Raw genomic sequence first — 23,811 nt, forward strand, 5'->3', positions numbered from 1 at the left:
AAGAGTTTTACGTAAACCCCTAAAACACACACTGATCTGTAGTGACACAACGCAGCTCGGAATTGCCTGGGACTTGGGGGAGGTGAGGGTGGACTGGCGGGAGGGAGCACTTTGGAGGTGATGGGAATGTTCACTATCTTGACTGTGGTGATGGCTTTACAGGTTTACACAAATGTCGGAACTCACTGATTGTACACTTGAGACATATACAGTTTATTCTAGGTCAATTATATCTCAATAAAGCTGTTTTTTAAAAAAGAATAAATGAGTATTGTTTTAAACCACTGAGCCCTGGGGTGTTTTGTTGGATTAGGAAAGCTTGCTGTTATGCCCCCCTTATTTATGTTTTGATAAAGCGCTTTCCCACTGTCTCTTCAGACTGAGAAGCAAGAGCCATTTCCCAAAATGTAAAGGTCCACTCATTAGGGCTAACACAAAACAAGTATGCCTCCTGGGGAAGACGTCTGAATAGCGGACATCAGACCCATGTGATGTGTATGTGTCTGAGTGTGGAATCAGGACGGGGCAGTCAAAGTCCTGAGAGGGGAAAATTATATGAATAATTATGCAAGTTGAGTGATCCCACCAGGATTTTCTTTTTTTTTTTTTTTTTTCAAAAAGCAAGGTCCCAGGTGAGAGCATGGGCTCTGAATCCCAGATCATCCTTTAACTGCCCACGTGACCCTGAACAAATGACCCAGTCTCTCTGTACTTCAGTTCCTTTATTTGTAAAACGAGAAAATGAATAGTACCTTCCTCAAGAGTTGTTAGAGTTGAATGAATTAATAAATGAAAGGCACGTGGAACTCTTCCTGGCACAGAATAGGCCTTCAATAAATGTTAGCTACTAATATCATGAAACTCAAAGGACTTTAGATATTTTGTATTTTAAGAGGCAAAATAATACAAAATCCAATCGATGTGGAAATGATGTAAGGTCGGAGTTACAGATTTCCATGAACAGAGGAAAGAATTAGGTTATGATACGACTCAACCCCAAGAATATGGACCAAAGGCTCTGAGATGACCCCACACGGGAGGTCTTGAGATAAATGCCTCTGAATGGTCCATGAGGGTCACAGGCAATCCTGGCCTATAGGTCTTGGATCACATGTGCATTCTAACGGCTGAGAAGGTATCCTTAAAAATTGCTTCAAATGACTGAATGGTTTCCCTAGTGAGTAAGTACATTTTACTCCCAGGAAGATTTAAATTAAGTACAAAAATGTAAAAAGAACAAAAACTGAAGTGTTAATATTTTTATGTGAATGTGTTTTTGCTAATTTATAGCCTTATAATGTTGAAGAGAACTTGGTTTATTAGAATAATAGATTGCCTTGTGATTCCAATTTAAATGTGTAATTGAGTAATTGATCTGCACGTAAGATTTTATGTAGTACTGGGACAGCTCATTGAACTTCAAAGTCACCATATTTTTAAGCTAAATGTGTTAGGTTTGTAAGAATTGCTTAATTATTTGAGGTTTTTCAGCCAATTATACTTAGGAAGTTAAGTAAATATATGTGATGGATAATGCAATATGAAATGTTTAAAGGACTTAAAGTTTGTAAATGAGATCAAAATTAATCAAATCCTTCTTAAGTACTCATGGGCACCTCCTCAAGGTGAAGGTCTGTTCTCAACAGCAGGGCTGCCCACATGGATGAAAGTCCACCTTACAAATCGGGGTCGTACACATAATACTAGAAATACTCTCTGACAGCCCTGGAGGAACGGTAATGAACTTAGGGACCGGCCGGCTGGCCGGCAGGGGGGCCTCTACCAGCATGATTGCTCCTAAATTTACATAATCAGGCTGACACATTCTTGTGTCCTCTGGCTGTGGCCTACCTGATCGCCTGAGAGCTCCACGCCCCTGGGAATCCCTCCCAGTGATGCCTGGGAGGCCCAGGTGTGTCCCCAACGCTGTAGGCACACTCCCCTCCCACAGTATCCGGGCTGCTTAGCTGGTCACAGCAGCTTTCTCTGCAGGATGTGTATTTTCGAGGCAGAGCTCAGTGAGTCCATCAGAAGTATTGTTTCTAATTTAACCCCCAGAAGTTTATCTTTCAAAACTCGTCCAGAACTGCTGTCACAGTAAGATTTTGCTCTTAATTAATTATCACTTACCCTTGAGGCCCCAGGAAAGGAGACAGGAGGAAAAGGCAAAGGTAATGTGACCCAGTGAGAGGTTCTCCTTCTCCAGCCAAGTTGGCTGGCCCCAGGGTGACACAGCTCCCCACTGGGGGCAGGAGCAGGGCCGAGCCAGGGATGGTGGAGAGGGCAGGTGGCCAGCCTCCTCTGACCCTCTCGCTGGCCCCCTGCTCCAAGGCAGGGGCCCCACTACTTGGCAGAACTGGCAGAATGAAACCAAAAGGAGCACCAGGCTCCTGCTTCTCTCCCAGATGCAGCCTCCAGGCATCCACCTGTCAGGTTGCCCTAACTTTTCCTCACAGTGAAAAAGAACCTGGAGAAATTAACATCCCCTCCCAGACAACAGAAAAGTATTTGAGGGGGAAAAAAAAAGTTCCCCGGCAAAACAGGAAGAGCAGGAAGAGGGCAAGTTTGCACAGAGCTGGCTCCACTCTGCTGGGAGAGAAAAGAATACAGCCAGGAACTTGGTACTTCTTCTCATCTGTTTTGGATCTACCAGAAGAGGGAGGGTCCACCAGGACCTGGGGGCCAGAATCCTCCCTGGTTCTATCTGTCGTGGCTCAAGAGTCCTTTCTCCCAACCGTGGCCTTGACCACCTCCCCCGAGTACAGTCCTGCTGAACTTGCTGGGGACCACCAGCCTCAACAAGCCAGACTGTCGTTGAAGAGAGAAATAAATCATTCTACTTTGGTGTCTTGTAGCGAAGCTTCATGTCTGCCCAGGCTAACTAGCCGACCAGGGGGACAGCCTCCTGGCCACCCCATGCTCACCCCTCTGTTAGAGGACCCGAGCTTGGAGACTCTAGGGACAGCTCTTTCATTTTTATCTACAGCCTTCTGCCTCCCTGGAGGCTGGGCTGTGGCTGATTTGAGAAGCAGCCACCACTTGGCACTCAGGACCTCTCCAACCACCCAAGGCTTTGCCACTGCGTCAGCCTCGCTGTGCCAGGCTCCTTCTCCTCTCACAGAGAGATCTCTCCCTGAGCTTCCTCACTGCCCTCAGAACAAGGCCCGAGCTCTCCTTCATGGCCTGTGAGACTTTGCATATGGGGCCCCTGCCTTCCTGAAGACCTCAGCCTCCACTTCAGCCCACTGGCTTCCTCTGTCTCTCACATATGCCATGCATGTCCTTGCCTCAGGGCCTTTGCACTTGCCAATCCTTCTGCTTGGAAAACTCTTCTCTCAGATCGATGCAGTTGCCTCTGTTACCTTGTGCAGAGCTCATCTCAGATACAGCTCCTCTAAGGGCCTGCCCTGATCACCCTAGCTGAGCACCCCATCCACCCACCCCGTTCCTCTCTACCATGTGACTTTCATCTTTTTATAACATATATCTGGCCTGAAAATCATCTTCTTATCTAGTGTGGTTGATGTCTGTCTGCTGTCCTCATAAGAACCTAAGCTTCTTGAGGGCAGGGGTCTATCTGTCTTTTCTCGGCCAGATCCCCAGCACCTAGACTAGTACTGGGTACATGGTTGGCACTCAGTGAGTATTCATTGGCTGGCTATCCAGTGTCAGAACTGAGTGCTGTGTGGGCCTTCAGGGAGATCATGCTTTATGGGAGGAGATGACAAGTGACCAAACAGAACTCTTCTTTGTTCCGAGAACGCTGCAAACACTCAACTGGGGCCAAGGAAGGCTGACCAGTTCTCCCTGGGGGATTAGATGTAGCTTCATATGGAAGAATACCCCAGGACTGAGTTTTGAAAGAGATGGAGGTGCTTCCCAGATGAATCAAAGGTCCAAATTTAAAAAAAAAAAAAAAAAGCAGGGACTGTTCAGGAAACAGCAGGTAGTTGGATGAGACCAAAGGAGGGGGTGGTGCAGGATGGGGGCAGTGTGTGGTGACCATCAGGAAGGGCCCCTTCGCAGGAGAAGGAGCTTGGGCTCCCTTCCAGAGACAGCAATGAGCCACTGAGAGGGGTTTTCTCCCCTTGATATTTTAGCTCCTTCCCATGTTGAAAAGTCTTAAATGGAGGAATGACTTGGTCAGAACTGCACTTCCAGAGATCCCTCTCCCAAAATTGGAGTTCCCTGTATCCCTTGCCCAAGTATGACTGTATTCAGGCACAGTTCCAAAAGTCTCTACTGCTTTCTTTCTAAAAATAGTTAGCCTTTCTTTGGGGGCACATAATTTCACAGCACAATGTTTCAGAAGGAACTCGTACATGTTTCAATTCTTTGGGACTCATATTGTCATCTGATCGCATGTCTTTTTCGCCCATCATTTTGTTAAGTCAAATTACATCACACGGCAGATCTCATCTGGAAGCAGGAGATGACGGACATCTAATAGATGCAGAATTTATGTTTTATTCATCTCAGCATCTTCCATGTTTGCGTAGAAACCCAGTATCCTCAACAGTGAAGAGGAATAATAATAGTATCTACCTCAGAGGATTATTTTGAAGATTAAATTAGTTAATATCCTATGTAAAGACCTTGAAACATGATGAATGCCCTATAAGGTGTTTGGTGTTATTTTTGACCAACACAGTTTCAGTTTCTAGAACCGATCCAATAAACTAAGTTTCAGTGGAAGAGAGGCTTGTAAGTATGTATTTTGTGTGTGTGTGTGTGTGTGTGTCTCCATTTCTCTTCAGGTATGAGCTGGCCTGGGGCACATATATACACACCCTCCCACTATCACGGAGCTCCAGGTGCCATACATATCCTCTCATTATCCTCACAAGAAACCTACAGGATTGGAATGGTTATCCCCATTTTACAGATGAAGAAAACTGAGGCTCAGAGGTTGACAGCTAAAAGTTGCACAGCTCACATCGCATCTGTTTGCACCTTTGTCTCTCTGTACACCTTAGTTCCTAGAGGGCAAAAAACTTCTCTTTACCATCTTTGCCTTCCCAGAGCCCAACAAGGGGAGGGAAAAGGACAACCAGTGAGGGTTTGCTGGGTCTGAATCCCCACACACTTACTCCTGAAAACCCCTTCAATGGCCCACCCATGTATCCAACAAATATTTATTGAACGCCTTGTGGTGTTGGACCAAATCTCAGACCAAGGAAGAAGGGAAAGGACTTTCATTGAAGCTCTTGCTCCAGCTGACCCTCTACCTGGGAGGCCCTTCTCATTCTTCACTAGCAATCTCCTCTTCATCTTTCAAGTCCAAAGTTAAATGTTCCCACCTCTGAGGAGCCCACCTGGCCTCCCCTCCTCCAGGCAGTGGGCTGCTCCCCTACCTGGTATGATGGTTAACTTCATGTCAGCGTGCCTGGGCTACGGGATGCCCAGGTAGCTGGTGAACATTATTGTACACATGTCTGCATTAGATTCAGCAGACAGAGTAAAGAGAGCATCCTCACCAATGCGGACAGGCACCGTGGTATCCACTGAGGCCCGAATAGAACCAAAAGGTGGAAGAATGGCAAATTCCTTCTCTTCCTGAGCTGGAACATCCATCTTCTCCTGCCTTCAGGCATTGGAGCTCCTGGTTGTCAGGGCTTCAGGCTCAGGGACTTATACCAGCAGCCTCCTGGTTCTCAGGCCTTATGCCGCTGGCTTTCCTGTTCTCCAGTTTGCAGACAGTTGACTTCTTGGGTCTCCATAACCGTGTGAACCAATTCCTACAATAAATCTCCTCTTATATATTTCTATATACATCCTATTGGTTCTGTTTCTCCGGAGAACTGTAACTAATACATCTAGACTCCTAAGGCATTTTTCACATACCGTTTGTGGTAAGTTGAATAATGCCCCACCCACCCAAAGATGTCCACATTCTAATCCCCAGAACCTATGAATACGATACCTTACATACCTTATATGTTACCCAGTGGTGGAAAGGACTCTGCAGATACGATTACAGTAAAGATGTCAAGATGGAGAGATTATCCTCAATTATTTGGGTGAGTCCAATGTAATTACAAAGGTTCTTACTTGAAGGAGGCAGGAGGTCAGTCAAGGGAAGGCAAAAGTAAAGATTGGAGTGATGCAGCCATGAGCCAAGGAATGCCAGCAGCTTCTAGAAGCTGGAAGAAGCAAGGAATGGATTCTCTCCTAGAGTCTCCAGAAGGAACCAGCCCTGAGAGTATCTTGACTTTAGCCCGATGACACGGATGCAGGACTTCTGACCTCCAGAACTGTAAGATAATACATCTATGTTAAGCCACTGAGTTTGTGGTAACTTGTTACAGCAGCCATAGAAATTAATAGACCTTTATTCCAGCATTAGTCACACTATAGAGCAGATGCCTTCCTCACCCAAGTGTCCCTCACGCCTGGGGCACCTTTGTTTCTGACAGTTTAAAGCAAAGCCTTAAAAAGGGCTCACAAAAGCTGCTGAATGAACTAACAAATGGATTAATATTTTCCTGCTTCGTCCAGCTGCCTGTGTCCCTCAGCTTGAAAACACACGCGCACGCACACGCACACTCAGCTCACCTGCCCGTCCACCCCCACCACCCCTGGGAGGGCAGCCCGGCACAAAGCTATTCTCAAGAGCATGTTGATTTTAAGGGGGGAGGAGGATTTCTCCTAAGGTAATAACTGGACAAATCGGCAAAGATGCAGCAATGAGAAGCGGAAATATTTACGTGGTTGACTTGAAACCGCAAGAATTGGTGTTGCACCACAGAATGTAAAAATCCTCTTTTCTAATAAATAAGTAATGAGAGCAAGAGAAAACCGTGACCCTTACCACATCCCCATTCCTCTCCACCTCTGTCTCAGCCCCACCACAGACACTAAAATGATGGTGAAATCTGTACTGCATGACACCAAAAGAGGTCCACTTTATCTTAAGAGAGAAAAGCGGATTCCAGACACTATGAATGATACGATCCCATTTTGCTAAAAAGAAATAATTTAAATATATACGCTTAAATTCTGTATGTTTATCCAAAGGCTATACGTGCATGTATACGTGTGTTTATATAGGCAGAGGGCAGAGGCTGGGAGAAGATCCGTGAAGAGGTTAATGGTTTGATGGAGATTATAGACAGTTGCTTTTTTTTCTTCCTTTTAAAAAAATTTACAAAGAACAAGACTGTTGGTGAAACAAAAAATAAAGTTTAAGTAATTCAAAATAAAAGAAATGGACCGTTTTGTGTGGCAGGACAACTTTGTGTCCATTCCGGGACAGCTCAGGTCTCCCAGGCCCTCCCCAAATAGGAAGCTGGGGTCTGGTCTCTCGGTGAGCAATGGCGGAACCATTAGAGGAACTGTAGGCGGCAGGAGGGTGCCGCGGCGAGGGGGCCTGGGAATCAGAAGACATACAGACGTGACGGCCAACGCCGCTTCTGCCGAATGACCCAAGGATGACCCGCTTCGGGCCCAATCTGGCATGTGGGGAGCCCGTTGTTACCCCGCGGCCTCTCTCCCACCCAATCCCCCACCGCCACATCGTCCTCACTGCGGTCTTCACCAGACCTCCTGGGTGAAGGCAGGTGCCGCCCAGGACCCTGGCTGAAACACAGACGCGTATGATCACCCTGGCCTTCCTCGGCCCTATTCACCGCCCCCGCTCCTTTCCTGCTGTGGAGTTTTTGTTTTAATTCATCTGAACTGGTTACAAAACCACACTCCCACGAATACATAAATAATGGATAAAGGGGGGGGGCAATGTTTTAAAGAAATTCCCGCAGGGCCTGGCAAGGCAACAGCAAATGCATTTCTGCTGTATCATATTTAACTGTTTGCAAACTTCTGCTGGGAGGATGAGCAGCGGCTGCAGAGACTCTTCTGCCCTTCCCCGCCCGGTGCCAGGAGAGACTTGCAAGGCAAGGTTAAAAGGAGTGAAAAGCTGTCAGCTTTCAGGGGTCGAGAAGTTGGGGAGGAGAAGGAGAAAATGTTCATAGGATTGCACTGCGCCCATCCCGGCTTCGCACAGGCCAAGCATCTCCGGGGTTCCTGGCCGCGGCTCCGAGTGCCAGGCGAGGCCCCTTTAAGAGCCAGCGCACGCCCCCGCCCCGCGAGCGCTCACTTTCCCTAGCAACCGCCCCGAGGGAGGAGGAGGTCCTGGCAACGGCGCGCTGGCCCGGAGGGTCACGTGACGGCCCGCAGCTGGAACGCGAGCGCGCGCCCTGCCGCGCGCCCGCCCGCCGGGCCTGTGCGCTGCGGCGCGTGCGCGAGCGGTGCAGCACCGGCCGCGGGAGCAGGGAGTATTATGGGCTGTGGGTGCCGCTGAGCAAGATGGAGCTGTCTGCAGTGGGCGAGCGGGTCTTCGCGGCCGAATCCATCATCAAACGGCGGATCCGAAAGGTGAGCCGCCTCCCGGGGCGGGACGCCTCGCCCGGCAGCCGGTGCCCCGTTCCGCGGGCCATTGGGACGAAGCGGTCCAGCTAACCCGAGCTCTCTCGACCACCCCCGCGCCGTCGCCTCCTCGCGTCCCCGCATCCTCCCCACCCCCACTCCTCCCTTTTTTCTTCTCTGTTTTTTCAGGGACGCATCGAGTACCTGGTGAAATGGAAAGGGTGGGCTATCAAGTGAGTGTCACGGGGCCCAGGGGGAGGGGGAAGGGGAGGCAGCGGACACCGGGGCCTTTTTTTCCCCTGGGGGGTGCGCATATTTGCTCCCTTCCATGTGCCTTTGCTTCTCTGGTTTTCTTTTTTATTTTGTGCATGTGTAACTCGGCAGGTACAGCACTTGGGAGCCCGAGGAGAACATCCTGGACTCGCGGCTCATTGCAGCCTTCGAGCAGAAGTGAGTTTGGGAAGCTGGCAGGGGCGGCGGGGCCGAGGTTCGGCTGGGGCGCCGCGCGGGGAAGTGGGAGAGCCGGGGAGGGCAGCGCGGAGTGGGGCCCGGGAAGGGGCTCTTTTTAATCTCTGGCTTTTCTCGGCCGCAGGGAGAGGGAGCGTGAGCTGTATGGGCCCAAGAAGAGGGGACCCAAACCCAAAACTTTCCTCCTGAAGGTAACCTGGCCCAGCCCCAGCAGCCCCCTCTCGGGCCCCTAGCCCGGGCGCAACACGGGGCCTGCAAGGGAGGGACAGATCCTCGAGCGCCCAGGCGGGCGGGCCTTTCCAGAGGGGGGCCCAGCTGGGCAGGGGGTGGTTGTGAGCCCCCGACGAGCCTCTGGCAGCTGGCCCTGGCCAGCTCCAGCTTCAGCAAGAGGGGCCTGGGAATGGGGGGGGGGGTGGCGAGGTGGGAGGATGATCTTGCTGACAAAACCTGGGTCTGGGGATGCCAGCAGGAAGCTGGTGGCTAAGGCAGGTGGGGGCTGCCCACCTGAGGGGATGGCAGGGAGGTTGATCCTGCACGTGAGAGCCCTCATCTCTCCCAGCTTTGACCCGGTAGGGCTCTGCCTGAAATTGGAACCCAGGGGAAGAGTGAACGTGGTCTCCCTCATGGCAGAGAGCAGGGAGAGGCATTGGGGAGGCGGGTATCTGCCTCCCTGCTCCCACTGTCCTCTTTCTTTTAGGATTTGTTTTGCATGTGTCCCTTCCTGACAGAGGGATCCAACATGAATTTGATTTTAAATCACTTCACTTTTGAGTTTTATCACCCAGGCTGAGCCACTGGCTTTAGGGTTTGAGCCTGTCTCCCCCACTTCTGGATGTTTCTGGACGTTCTCATGAGGGTGGGAGTTGGGGAATAAAGGCATAGCACATTAGCCTCGGCAAGGGAGGAAGACCTAGCTCCAGAGGAAGCCATCTTAGAGTGTCTTGGTGTTTATTTTTTTGGTGAGAACGAACACAGTGTGGGACAGGGAAGGCAAGATGACCCAAGGTGGCAGGCAAGGCTGCAGGTGGGCCTCCCTGGGCAACTACAGTCTCCCCACCAGTCCCACTAGTACTGAGGTCTCAGGGCTCTTTCCCACCCCAAGAGCCTGTGACTGTGACTGTGGCATGGGAAGGGCAGGGAGGACTCTACAGAGAAGAGACTGGGCAGAATGCAGAACCTCAGAGTCTCCAGTTTGTCCAAAAGGCAGAAAGCCCAATGCAGGAGGGGCCTTTGTAGCCCCCTCATCCCCCAAAAGGATGGTGCATGTGTTAAGGTTTGCTTTGGACTTAAAGCAGAATTGAAAGAAAGAAAGGTTTCCAGAATTATGTACTTCTATGACTCTTGTCTCCAACCTGCGCACATCTTAGCTACCTTAACTCTTGATGCTTCTTAGGAGGGATGGGGCAGAGCAGCTGGAGGGCCAGTGGGCCGTGTGACAGCCTCTCAGCGCAGCTGGAGTGCCCTCTAGCGGTAAAGCGGGTAATGACCAGGAGCCTTGACTCAAAATGCTTTTATTTTGGATAGCTGTCATTCCTGAGCTGGCTGTGGGCCTAACACAGTGCTGAGCCCCCACGTAGATTCTTTTCTTTAAATCTCTTAACAACCCTATGAAGTGGGAGGTATTGTCCCCAGTGTTCAGTTGAGAAAATCAAGGCCCAGAGAGGGGAAGTGATTTACTGAGCCCCTACCACTCAGCTTCCTGGCTTCATCATGTCTCCTTTTCTTAACCCTGTCCTTCAGAGTACACGTCAGGCTAAGGGGACAAGAGGGACACATACGCAGGAAACTATGAAGGCTGCAGAGTTGGTAGGGCAGGGGATGGAGAGGCAGATGAAAGGACCTTGATCTGGACCTTTAAAAACAGGTAGCATGAGAGTGATATAGATATTTGCAAGGGAGGGGGAGGGTATAGAACAAGTGGTAGAGCGTATGCTTAGCATACAGAAAGTGCTGGGTCAATCCCCAGTACTGCTTCCAAAAATAAACAAACGTTATTATCCCTCCCAAAAAAAGCTAAAAAAAAAGTAAATGGATATTTGCAAGGAGGTGATGGACCGACCTCAGCTTGGTCTGAACCCATACCTCTGTGAGTCACCAAGATGCAGTGTGTATAGTAAACAAATTATACACTCAGAGCATTTATTTTCTGTGGGGAACTATTCAGAAGAGAACAGGAGCCCAGACGGTAGGTTGCGTTATCCCCATTTTATACATAGGAAAACTGAGGCCAGAGAGGATAAATAACTTGCCTTTGGTCACAGAGAGCCAGTGGTAGAGTCCAGGTCTTTAACCTCCCATGCTATCTCCATATAGTACATGCCATCCCCTCAGTGTTATGCCTGTCACCCAGTCAGTGCAATAAATGCATTGGCTGCATTGGCTGTGGATCCCATTTTTAATTTACAGGCAGACACAAGTCCCACCTTCAAAGAATTCTCAACCTGGGGAGGGGAGAGGAGGAGGAATTGTAAACCAGCCCCTTGTAAAAAATAACGTTCAGAAATTATGAAGTAAAAAATGTTTTTTGTAGAAAAGTTGGAAACTATAAATTAGAAAAAGATTACTGCTCATAAGCACCCCCTGGGATAGGTAAGTCCAGGTTATTTCTCAAGCGCTTGCTGTGTGCCAGGCACTGTGCTAAGCAGGTAACATATACTGTCTGGTGGTCGCAGGAGGCCCACCTAGCCGGGGTTTCGTTCTGAATCTGATGTTTGCCTCACCTGCACTCTTCAGTCCCCAGGGACCACCCATCACTGTGGACTCTGGCAGGACCATAATTACAGAGGTCCCGGAGCTCAGGCTCAGCGTGCAGAGGGAATAAATGCTAACCCCTGGCGGGATCAGAAAGAGTGGGGAATCCTGCAAGCTCCCACGGGGATGAACCTGCAAAAAGCCCTTCTTGCCCGGCCAAGGAAAGGCTGGCTTTCCCCTGCCTTTGTCTGAGAAAGGGTGTGAGGGAACCGGCCCCTGGCTCCATTGCCTTGGAGCAGGAGGAGCTGGCAGCTCTGGCACAGGGCAGATCGGGCCCATGTGTACCACCACCTAGTGGCTGGAGGGATTGTTAAGCCATCCCAGGAGACTCCCCCCTCCCCCCAGCATGGCTGGGAGGACCATGTGGCAATAAAGTGTGCCTCTCCCACATTCTAAATGACATCCTCACTTATTCAGCACTTAAATCCGCAAACGCCTCTTCTGGGGCTGTGGTCTTGCCTGAGAGGTGTACAGGCTGCATTCCAGGTACTGGCTAATCGTCCAGCACTGTGGGAATGGGAGGTAGAGAGACCCCCAAACCACAGATCCCACTTTTGGGGAGCTCACAGACTGACCTAGGGAATGTGGCCCTCCTCTCAGCCACTGCTTTCTCCCCCCTTGGATAGAGGCAGTCACTGCCTAACAGTCTCCCTTCCTCACCAGGACCCTGGGTGTCTGTACAGAACATAGATGGGTCATCCACCTCTGACCGCGGTCCAACCTTTGCTTTCAGTCCCTTGGCCACTCCATCCTCTTATCGCTGGGCTCTCTCTGCCTCCACTATTTGTTTAGCATTGCCCCTTCAGCAGGCCTTCTGGGCCTCCACAGCCACCTGGGGCATAGTTGAGCTCAGGAAGGACAAGAGTTTTCTCTTACTTAGGCTTCATCCTCCAAGACTGGGCCCGGGCCCCCAGTCTGTGCTCCTCCGGACCCTGTACTTCCTCTGTTGCACTGAGTCACCCTTTGTGCTAATTGCCTGTTCCTTGTCTTCTCCATGGAATGCAGCCCCCTGGAAGTAGAAACTGTGTGTGTTCCTAGCAGCCCCAGGCAGCTGGCACGTGACTCATTAGAACTTTCTTAGTGATGGAAGGACTGGCCGTGGAGGATTGCTTATATGATCTGTGAGTCTCTTGCCTTGGACCTGGGGCCTCTGAGGGCCCTGCCACACACCCTGCATCTTCCAGCAGGCAGCTGGTGAGCCGCTGCAGAGTCCAGAGTCTTTACTGATTTCACACCTGGGAGTTATCGCAGCTGGGCCCGGGAACCTGGGACAGCATCCCTTGCTCCCCACAGACTTCTGCTCAGCCATCCTGCCCCAAGGCCACCCTGGCACAGAGAATATGAAGTGGTGGATCCCATCTCTTGGTCCATCTCCACCAAGCCCATGTCTACTGGGGTGGATGCCAACCAGGCTTTAGGTGCTGGCTTTGGAATCTGTTGGCACTGATTTGCTCGGACCCAGGCCCTGAGCCAGACCCTGGGCAGACTGATGAATCAGACCTAGGAAGGGAAGTGCAAGGGGCTGGGAGCATAGAAGAGGGGCCAAGGGTCTGCCCAGAGCTGATGACGAGCTGAGGAGACACGTCTGAGCTGGAGGGGCAGCCTGTTCAAAGGCAGAGAAAGAGCACAGGGCATTTGCAAATAGGTTCATGGGGTGGAGCAGGGAGGGACCTCCTTCTCCTTTCTGGCACCAATCATTGGTCTGTGGAGTGCCAGGCTGGGATCTTTCTCAGAGTAGGGTTGGTCAGCGTCCTGGTTATTGACACTTCTGTGTCTGCAAGGGCAGCCCCCCACTGGTCTGTCCCCAGGGCCCACAGCCAGGCTTCCAACTTAGTTGTCTTGGAGTTGGGCCTGGATGAGAGCCTGACTTGCCCTCCAGCCCTACACTCCTGAATCAGTTTCCTTTTATCGCTGAGAGGGGGTCGTGAGCACTACTGATTTCTGTTATGTGCTGTCAGGATGGCTTCATGAAACCATACTTGGGGATGGCTGGCGGGCGCAGGGGTGTGCGTGGGGGGTCAGCGGGCAGCCGAGCCCGCACCCACGGCCTCCCTCTGTCCCGCAGGCGCGGGCCCAGGCAGAGGCCCTCCGCATCAGTGATGTCCATTTCTCCGTCAAGCCGAGCGCCAGCGCCTCCTCGCCCAAGCTGCATTCCAGCGCTGCCGTGCACCGGCTCAAGAAGGACATCCGCCGCTGCCACCGCATGTCCCGCCGCCCCCTCCCCCGCCCAGACCCCCAGGGGGGCAGCCCCGGCCTGCGCCCGCCCATCTCACCCTTCTCCGAGACCGTGCGTATCATCAATCGCAAGGTCAAGCCGCGGGAGCCCAAGCGGAACCGCATCATCCTGAACCTGAAGGTGATCGACAAGGGCCCGGGCGGAGGCGGCGCCGGGCAGGGGGCTGGGGCCCTCGCTCGCCCCAAAGTCCCCTCGCGGAACCGCGTCATCGGCAAGAGCAAGAAGTTCAGCGAGAGTATCCTGCGCACCCAGATCCGCCACGTGAAGTTTGGCGCCTTCGCGCTGTACAATAAGCCGCCGCCGGGCCCTCTGCCGCCCCCGCCAGCCGGCAAGGCCGACATCTCCGCGTCCCCCGGCCCGGGGCTGCTCCTGGCGGCCCCCAGCGCCCCCTTCGACGCCCACAGCTCCAGCTCCTCCGGCTGCCCCTCGCCAGCCCCGCAGTCCTCCTCCGACCCGGATGATGCGCCCCCCAAGCTGCTACCGGAGACCACCAACCCATCTGCTTCCGATTGGCGGGAGCCCGAGGTGCTTGACCTGTCCATCTCTCCGGAGGCTGCAGCCACCAGTAAGCGGGCGCCTCCCGATGGCACTGTGGCTGCCAGCCAGGCCCTTCCCGCCGCCCCTGAGCCTGCCGGTGCTGCCTCCGAGCCCGAGGCTGGGGACTGGCGCCCTGAGATGTCACCTTGTTCCAACGTGGTCGTCACTGATGTCACCAGCAACCTCCTGACGGTTACTATCAAGGAATTCTGCAACCCTGAGGATTTCGAGAAGGTGGCTGCTGGGGTAGCAGGCGCTGCAGTGGTGGGTGGCAGCAGTGGGGTGAGCAAGTGAGGGGGCTCCACTAAGGAGGGGGGCTTGGGGGGGGCCCTCCTGCCCAAAGTTATACTCTTGCTCCCGCCCCTGCCCCCAACTCAGACAACCCTGCCTGTGCTTTGCTTGTTTCGAATGGCTCGGTGTTGACCCCGGGATGGGGCTGGGGGCTGAAGCCCAATGGGAGGGGCAGTCCTAGAAAGGGTTGGGGCTAGGGTGGGGCCAGGGCACTGGGAAGTCCTCCTTGTCTCTAGGCACCCTCCCTGCCCATGCACAGTGGGGCCTGCTGTGTGGCTCCTGGGGAGCCCCAGAACCTGGGGTTCAGCTGCCCCCTCCACATCCCACCCTGTCTCCCCAGCTTGCTTCCGGCTCTCGCACACAGCATCTGATTTCTCGGTGCTAACCCGGCAGCTGCGGGGCCCCTTAGAGGACCCCATTCTAGCATGGGCACCGTCCCTCTCCTTTCTCCAGATGCCTGGGCAGGAGGGGCAGGGATGGGAAACCAGACAGAGGCTGAGGTGAAGCCGGCCTTGGCCCCTTCCCCTACATCAACAAGGGCCCAAAGTGGGCAAGACCCAATCAGGCCCCCTTGGGCCCCACCCACCCATCTCTTTCCCTCTGGAAGGTCGGAGGAATTGGCACGGACCTCACCTGCTGCAGCCTCCCAGCATCTAAAGGCCCTTCAGTTCTTGACCAAAGGTGCTACCACAACCCACTGCGCAGACTTCCGACTGCGTGTGTGTCTGCCGCCCTTGGCGCATCTGCGTGTGTCCGTGTGTGCGTTGGGCACTGGGCCCAGGCTCTCCAGGCTGCGCCCTTTAGGGTTCTTTAGGATAGGGTTGTCAAATTGAAGGCCTGGACCTTCCTTTGCCATTAGCAGGGCCTGGGACCTGGCCCGGGTCGGAGGAGTTTGCTGTGGACGCTGACCCTCCTGGGCTGCGTGTGCAGGGGGTGCGTGCCCCACGCCCTTCCCCTGTGGGGTGGTCAGCCCACCCTGTCGGGTCTTGGCTACAAATGTGGCATGGTGGGGCCTAAGGCAGAGGGGAGACGCCCATCACAAGCTTCACCTTCCTCCTGGGTGTTCGGGGGGAGGAGGAAGCCTGGACATCGTTCAGTGGGTCGCTGGTTTCTCCAGCCCCCTGTCTCTTGCTTCTGACCGCCGAGGCTTTCTCACAACCCAGCCTGCTCTAAGCAGAGGGAGGCCTCGTGCCCCGGGCAGCTTCTCTTTCCCGCTGCTGCCAGGTAGCTGAGGTGTCCATGGCAGTGGCAGAGACCAAAGCCCCAGTTTTAGGCTGGGCACTGGAAGGGTAGGCAGGCCAAAAGGGGGACGGAAGATGGGGCCTGTGTCCTTCAGGAGGGCAACTGTGTGCGGGACCAGGGGCCTGGTGCACAGGGGAGGCAGCCCTGCCAGCCAGCCCTGGGACTCTGCCCGGGCTCAGTTTGGCATGAGTGGCAGGTCTTTGCTGGAGCTGGCTTCCTGGTGTCTCAGCTCAGAACGCGGATGGCAAAAGGAGGGGGCAGAAAGGGAATTCAATTCGGTAACAAACGCCTTGGTCCTAAGCACGGGAGAACTCTTTCTTCTGAATCTCTCTGCCAGGGGCCACGGCAAGGCCCCGTCCCTCCCCACCCTGGGATGGAGGACTAGGGCCCTCACAGGGTTTGGGGGGCTGGCACTCCTGGACCCCTCCCCACCCTGCCCTTTGTGTTGGCTCTGTGGCCGTCCAAGTGCCAATTGGCTTTCCCCCAAATAAGGGCTGGTATTTCTCCTCTGTCCTTAGAGGTGATTTCCCCCCGACCCCTACCCCAGGTGAGCATCCACCTGGGTGCCAGTTACAGGTGTTTCCAGAGACCATAGAAATGTGTTTTCCTGAGAGTCCATGTCATTCGTGACCTTTTTGTAAAGAAGTTGTGTTTTCAGAGGTGATTTTATGACAGGAAAGTGAAAGAGTTAGTTTTGCAAAAAACAGAAAAAACAAAAAAAGAGGAAAAAAAGAAAAAAGAAATAGAAAAAAATATTGTGGGATTCCTATGGGTTTGGGGGGGTGGGGAGAAAGATATTTAAAGAAAAACTAGTAACGCAGTGATTGCACAGGTGAGGCGGCAATGTTGTTAGGACGTGGCTAGAGGCCCAGGCCCAGCTGGGAGGGCCCAGGGGTGAAGGCAGCTGCCCTCCTTCCTTGCTGGGCCCAGATTCCACATCTGTTTTCGCTCAAAGGGAAGGATGACCCCTCATCCCAAGGGAACTTGCCAGAAGCTGCAGGAGCTGGGCAGACAGTGCTGAGATTTGGGGAGGTTGGGGTCCACAGGAGTCCTACTATAGCCGGGACCCATCGTTGGTGACTTTCTCCAGGAAGGCTGGTGAGCAGGTGCAGTTGGGTTCCTTGCCCTTTGCCAGCCTATTGGGCCATCTGGTCCCTCCACGGCCACCCCATGAGGGAATCTCCCTCCCCATCACCCCGAAGACCATGATACCCCTGAGCTTCCCTAGCCAGGTGGGGGATGCAGGCTTCAGGAAGACAGGAGCTGTGGACTCTGGGAGAATCTTCGGTGGTGATCATAGGGGGCTGGGGGTAACCACAGGGAGAGGAAGTGCCCACACCTTCTGTTTCCACAGGCGGGTCGCTGCCCTTGACTCCCAGGTGGGCAGCTCCCCTGGGGGGCCTGAGTGGGCACCAGGTCAAGAGCAAGCGGAGCCCGCCTTACCTCTCTCCCAGGGTGGCTCTGAACGGGGTCCCACAGCCCCCACCCCCCAACTCTTGCACAGATCAGCCTCCCATGGGCCCTTCCTCCCCCATTGCTGCTTTTCCGTTTGCCTAATTACCAAGCAGAAGTTGCAGTCTGGTTTGCTTTATTTTTATATGTGAAATATCCCCTCAAAGCCTAATCTCTCCCCATGTTGAATATTGGTTGAGGTCATCTCCCCTTAGTGCCACCCTCTCCCCACCCCCATGTCATAGGAAACAGATGAGGTCTGGTGTCTCTAGTTTGAGATGGGAAGTTGGGGCCCCTCCTGGTCTCGTTCCCCTCTCGGATCCTCAGTTTGCCCTTCTGTGAAATGGGTGTATTGGGCGGCAAGGCCTTTTCATAGAGCGCTGCTGGTGTCTAGGCAGCTGCTGAAGATTAGGTGGTGGTTGAGGTTGCTGGCACTGGGGCCTCCAACCTCCCACAGCACCCTTTCATTCTCACCCTGCAAAATGGTCATGGTCAGAATGGGCTGAGCCCTCCTCTGCTCCGAAAAGAGGTGATGATCAAGTCCCCAACCTCATTGTGAGGCAGGCAGAGTGGGAGGGGTCATCCTACTTAAAAGACCAAGAAACGGGCTCTGAGAGGCCAAACCGCTTCCCTGGAGTGAAGAGCCCAGCTGCTCTGGCCTTTGGAGGAAAACCTCTTGGGGGGTGGGGGCCAGAAGCCCCTGCAAAGCCTGGGGCATACCCCTGAGCCAGGTGCCTCTGGGCAAGCGGTCAGCCCAGTGGAGGAAACTGTTAGCTCGGGGAGCTGGGCTGCCACCAGCCTTTCTAGCCTCTGGGGGGACCCAAGTGGACACACCGTCTTTCCTACCTTTGGGGATTTATGTTGGTTTTTCCGGTGTGTTTTGTTTTGTTTTGTTTTGTTTTTGCACTTGGCCCACGCAGGACAGTGGAGCCCGCCTGGTCACTCCCACTTTTGGGCTCCCATGCACTAGCCCAAGGCAGCCTCTTGGGGGCTTGTATGGTTTAAGGAATCACTTTTGAAAAAAGAAAAAAAAAGGAAAGTGTTTAAAGGTTTTCGTTGTTTTCTCTGTCTGCATCTCCTCTCAGATTCAGAAAGCCCAGAATCAGGAGCGAAAGCTCCAGGAGAGGGTCTTCCCAGCCTGACCCCATCTTCCTGACAGTCCACGAGACGCCAGAATAGGGGGACAGGCTGGGTGGGGACTGAGGACCCTGCCTCCCAGGCCTCCCTCTCCCTGCCTTGAAGGACTCAGCATCCTACTCCAACAGTGAGTGAGCGCCTACTGTATGCAGAGCTTCGGCTAGGCCAAGGGGAGTTGGTGGTCTAACAAGAGACCCCTTGCAAGAGGCCAAGGTAGAGGGAACCAGGGGTTCTGGGGCCTGCCCCTGCTGTTGGGCAGAGTAGAGATGGAGACTTCTTGTTGTTGGTTTTAATTTAAAAACACAAAGGCCTAAAGGAATGTATCTTATAATTTTTTTAATTTTTTAAAAGCTCATTTAATGAATTGTGCACGAATGAATTCTATATATATAAAATATACATATATAGCTCTATATTTGGGGAGGGGCACTGTCTCTTTTTTTCTCTCTCTCATTTTAAAAATGAAGTGTTGTTGCCTTTGTCTGTGGTTCAACCATCCAGCTCCCAGCTGGCTAAACTTTGCCTCCAGTGGTTCAAGACAGGAAACTAGTAGGGTAAGCAGGAGTCCGGAAACGGAGATGCCACCCCAGGGTGGGGCCGGGTTCTGGTCCACCTGCCTGGCTCCCAGAGGCTGTGGGTGGCGAAGACAGGTTGTGTTGTCGGGTGTGGGTTTTGGTTCTGTTCTGGATTTGGTTGTTTCTGGGCCGGGGGTGGGGGGTCTGTGCTGATTACTCTCGTCTTGTACGTTTTGTTCTGCTGCTCTTCAATATTGTATCAATGCCAGGAAGGGGGCGTGAAAAGCCTCTTTTGCCCCCCAAATAAATTGTCACATTCCGAAGCTAATGTCTAGTCCCCGGGTCTGTCTCATTTCTTCCGGCCGGGACCACAATCTTTAGAAAGCATCGGGCCCTGCCCTTCCCGGTGCAATGAGGATGGGGGTTGCGGCTGACCAGCTCCCGGGCCCGTTTCCGAGCTCCCCACCTCCCACACCGCCTCCACCTCGCACCGTGCAAGTGAGCTGCACTTGAGGGGAGCTCCCTACACAGCTACACCAAGGTGCTTGCCACTTCTTAGAACCTGGAGCCTACCTGGTAGGTGGGCATGTGGGAGGGGCGGGGGTCCCTCGACACAGCACCCACAGATAGCGGGGTCCCAGGGGCTGGGTCCCTAACAAGCCAGTCATCACAGAGCCTAGGAGGGAGCAGTCTGGGTGGGGGCACTGGCTCCCCCTGCCAGTCGTTCCACAGCTAGGCACAGCGTTTTTTGCTAACAAGGAGCTGCTTCAGTTCCCAGAAACATTTGTTTTCTGGGTGCTTGTGCGCCTTCTCTCATCAGACGAGCAGCCTCGAGGAGCAGGTAGGATGCCCACAGGGGTCCAAAGGCGGCAGCCCTGGGTGAACTCCTGTATCTTCCTCAAGGGCCCACCGCTCAGCCCACGAGCTGCACCTCCGTACCTCCATGGCCGCCCGTTTGCCAGTCCTCCCCCTCCTCACCACCCCTGCCCTCTTGTGAAACCCCCAGGTCTTGCCTTTCCAATGTCTCCCCACCCTGCACCCCTCGACCCCGCCAGTCCTGATCCTATCTCCTTTTGCAAAACATCCCTGATTGGAGGCTCCATCCTTCCTGCACCTCCCCCACCTCTTTTGCAGGAGTGTCACAGGGGCCTGGCAGCCCTGCCCCCGCCTGCAGGGAGCCCACTGCCCTCAGGGTTGTGTCCCAAGTCCTCCTGCCCCAACACACGCTCCCCAGGTGCGCTCCGCCACCTGAGCGCCCTCTCCAGTACTGGCCTGTGGTCTTGGCCCTCCTGCCCCTAGAGGTGGACCAGCTCAGTTCCTGACACATGGTGGGCCCTTGATTCACCTTCTCCCTGTCACCAAGCTCGGTCCTTTTCCTTTACTAACACAGTCAGTGAGGCTTGGTCATGGCTGAGCGGTAAACCTGGGGTCCGAATGCAACCCATCCAGCTGGCCCTGGGCACTGGCCCTGGGTCAGCAGGTCAAACGGAAGTGTGTCCCTGTCTGCAGCTGGTCATGGATACAGACGCCAGGCGGGGAGGTGAGAAGGTGGGGAGGGGGTTGGAATCCAGGGTGAGGTCAGGACTGGCTTCTGTGGCACCAACTCCATGGCACCCCACCTTGTCATCTAGCCGGCTCAGTGTTCTGTTCTCCCAGAATCCTCATTCGGTACTTACTTAAACATCATGAGTTAGCACACTTACTGCACGTCGAGCACCAGTGAGCCCCTTCTGTCCCCTCTCCCACCCCAGCCACCCTCCCCAGTCCCCAGGAATGAACCACTATCACGGGGGAGGGGCCGGGAGTGACACAGCAGAGTGGGGCTTCTGTCCAGCACATCTCTGTGCCTCCCCCATCTCTTTGGGACTGAGAAACGGGGGCTGCTCTTGTGAGGTGGGTGTGTTCAGAGACTGGCGTCACGACTGTCCCTTATCACAAGTCCTGCATGCCATCTCTCAGCAGCTACGCCTGCTTACTAGTTGTGGGTGAATGAGTGTGACATGGCAGCTTAAGGAAGATCAGTGGGTTTGTGAAGAGGGCCACGCAAGACCACATGACTCAGCTCAGGGAGCCTGCCGCCCCGTCTTAAGTGGGTCCAGGCGCCGTACACACAGCCGCTGCTCGTGTCACAGGCTGGTCTGCCAGGTGGTGCCCGACCCAGCCCGACCCCTCACCTCCCCTGTTCCTGGGCCTCACCAGGGGCATGTGTCAGCCATGGGGTGAAGCTCAGGATTTGAGGCAAAGCAAGGAGTAGGGGTTGAGATGGGGTGAGAATGACAATTTTGCAAAATTATGCAGTTGTTTTTTAGAAGCTGAAAAGTGTAATTTTTTTTTTTTGGTCCTTTTTGAGCTGTACCGGAATTGAAGAGGGGGTCAGGGTGGCAGCATCCAAACAGCGAGCCCCCTTAAGCCAGATTACAGGCCTGTGTGCCCATCTACACCCTCTTTGTTCAGGCTGCTGGCTTCAGAGAGTTCACACTTCACAAAGGCCCCTGACTAGGAGAGGCTGAGCACAAAGACAGCTCACCCACAGGGCGAGGCCTTGAAGGGAGCAGCAAGTGAGTGTCCATGCACTCTGAGCATCAGTCATCAGAGAAGGGACAAAGGCCATGACTTGAAATCACCCCATGAACTATAATGAGGCCTGGATGTGGCTGAGGCGATGGGGTTGACAGGAAGTGGCCAGAAAGATTAGACTTTTGTAAATTTGGGGGTTGGCTTTGAGTGCTTGTGAGAGGGACCTTCTGAAAACCTCCTGGGTATCTAGTGTAGGCAAAGGAATGGGTGTTGGTGCCACTTATGGGCTGGGGAACCAGCAGAGGAGTCAGACTGGTAGGGAGGTGAATGCAATCTGGGACACACCTTGGGTGTGAATCAGGCGGAGGGTCCAGGAGGAATTTTCACCCACAGATTTGAGGTTCAGAGTGAGTTCCTGTCCTCTCAGGCACTCCTGGAGAAATCTACCCCTTGGCTGAAGAGTCTTTGCCCGTTTGGTGCACCTCACCTCTGAGATGACTGGTCACCAGACATCCTAGAAGGACCACTAGGGACTTAGGTGCTTAACTGCAGAGGCCACTGGGATATCTAGCCCCTGCCTGCCACCTCCACCCTCCCCATTTCATGCCTTTCATTGGGATAAGGTTATGAGGCAGGTGGCTACGGGTCGATGAACCCCATCAGACAGGTGAGGAGGTGGGGCAGGGGTACTTCCCAGGGTCACTCAGAAGCCGAAGAGTGGAACCCAGTTCTCGGGCATGGGGGGGGGTGGAAGCTTCTGATGAGTCAGCTGCTATACGATGCTTGAAGGTACCAAAGAAAATATAACATTCTTTTAAATACTCAACTGAGCTTCCAAGATAGTAAAGAAATCCCCAGGGACCAAAAACAAAGAAAGAGGAAGCCAAAATCAGGGTGACAAGCAGATGCCGATCCTTCAGCTGTCTTGCAGGCAGGGTCTGTGGGTGGCCCGGGGACAGTGGTAGGGAGGTGTTGGCCTTGGCTGATCTTGGTAACCAAGAAGCCTGGATTTTACATCTCTATAGGGATGGGAGACAAGGCCTTGGGTCGCTGCCAAGAGAGATTTGGAACCAAAACACCTGAATAAAGCTGGGCCCATATCCTCAGTGAAGGAGCAAACAAGGAGAAAAAAAAATCATCCTTTTGCAAAAAGCAGAAGTTGTCAAAGAAGTTGGCTCATTTTTGGCTCTGTTAGAAAAATTAAAATGAAGTCTCACTTGAGAAACTGTAACTCTAGATCTTCTCTCACACAAACTTGAGGTTTGAATTTGCATTGTCTATGTGGTTCCAGAACTCCTAAGTCTGAAAATTAATATAAAAAGCAAACTTGGGGTGGGTTACACCCACAGAGCAGGTGGTAATAGCAAATGTCCCTCTCTGGAGGGACATTCCTACAGTAAAGGCCACGTGGCATACTCACAGATAAAACCCTTGTTAACATGAGTTTGCAATCCAAAATTACAAAGCATACAAAGACGCAAGCCACAAAAGAGCCGAATAACAAGCGGCATATGTAGACTTCTGTGCCTGATCTGTTATTTTCAAGCACACATTGAAGATTTCCAGAAGTGATCATGTATCTCATACAGCAGGACATAAATCCCAATACATTTCAAGAAATGGGTATTACAGATCATGTATAAGTTAAAAATCAATACAAAAATATAACTAAAAGACAAAACCTCATATATTTGGACAGTAACCCAGATTTCTCATTCCCGTACGTCTTGCTCCCTCCCCAAACTTCTGAAATCTCTTTAGAACAATGAGATTCCAGGATGGATATGAAAATGCTAATAGACAGCAGACACACAGGAGGTGCACAGCCAGTCTGAGCTGAAACTGGATGGGAACAGGTCCCCCTCTGGTCTCTAGATGGGATGTGATCATTAGAGGAAAAGACCAAAGTCTTCTCTGTCTTTTCCAAAGGATGAGCTCAGCGTGTGAAGAAGACATGAGCCTGCATTTAAATGACATCCACCAGCCATCAGCCTTTATGAGCCAGAGGGTCTAGGAAACATCCACAGGGGGAGCTGATGGGAAATGGGCCAGAGCAGGTGGCAGGGGTCCTCAGTGCTGTGGCATAAGGACAAGCCCCCTGCCAGTGAGCTACATGCTCTTTTGGGGTGGGTTTGGAGGTCCCTAGGGGTTCTCTGTTGAGGTTCAGATACACCAATCTGTGAGCAAGGAACTAGGACACACTTTGGAAAAGGCACATGTGGACTCTGTCCCCCATGGGGACTCATTAAAGTGATCATCATCTCACTGGCTCCCTGGGCAATCCCTGCAGGCATCACAGCC

The 23,811-nt window shown here is 53.0% G+C and overlaps 1 protein-coding gene across 1 annotated transcript; it reads left to right on the forward strand.

Annotated features, from left to right (window-relative positions):
• The first annotated feature begins 8,212 nt into the window (after window positions 1-8,212).
• On the forward strand, window positions 8,213-19,321 carry CBX6 (chromobox 6). Its single transcript, XM_031463293.2, has 5 exons — window positions 8,213-8,373; window positions 8,554-8,597; window positions 8,749-8,814; window positions 8,957-9,023; window positions 13,649-19,321. Exons 1-5 carry the CDS (start codon window positions 8,305-8,307, stop codon window positions 14,648-14,650), a joined length of 1,248 nt encoding a protein of 415 aa, XP_031319153.2. The 5' UTR covers window positions 8,213-8,304; the 3' UTR covers window positions 14,651-19,321.
• The last annotated feature ends 4,490 nt before the right edge of the window (window positions 19,322-23,811 follow it).

The sequence above is a fragment of the Camelus dromedarius genome, chromosome 11 (assembly GCF_036321535.1).
Source record: "Camelus dromedarius isolate mCamDro1 chromosome 11, mCamDro1.pat, whole genome shotgun sequence".
Taxonomy (NCBI): Eukaryota; Metazoa; Chordata; class Mammalia; order Artiodactyla; family Camelidae; genus Camelus; species Camelus dromedarius.

Bases quoted from the DNA above. Each gene is read 5' to 3' on its own strand.
- CBX6 (XM_031463293.2), top strand. From the start codon at position 8,305: ATGGAGCTGTCTGCAGTGGGCGAGCGGGTCTTCGCGGCCGAATCCATC. The intron at 8,374-8,553 runs GTGAGCCGCCTC...CTGTTTTTTCAG, and splicing joins TCAAACGGCGGATCCGAAAG to GGACGCATCGAGTACCTGGT. The intron at 9,024-13,648 runs GTAACCTGGCCC...TCTGTCCCGCAG, and splicing joins CCAAAACTTTCCTCCTGAAG to GCGCGGGCCCAGGCAGAGGC.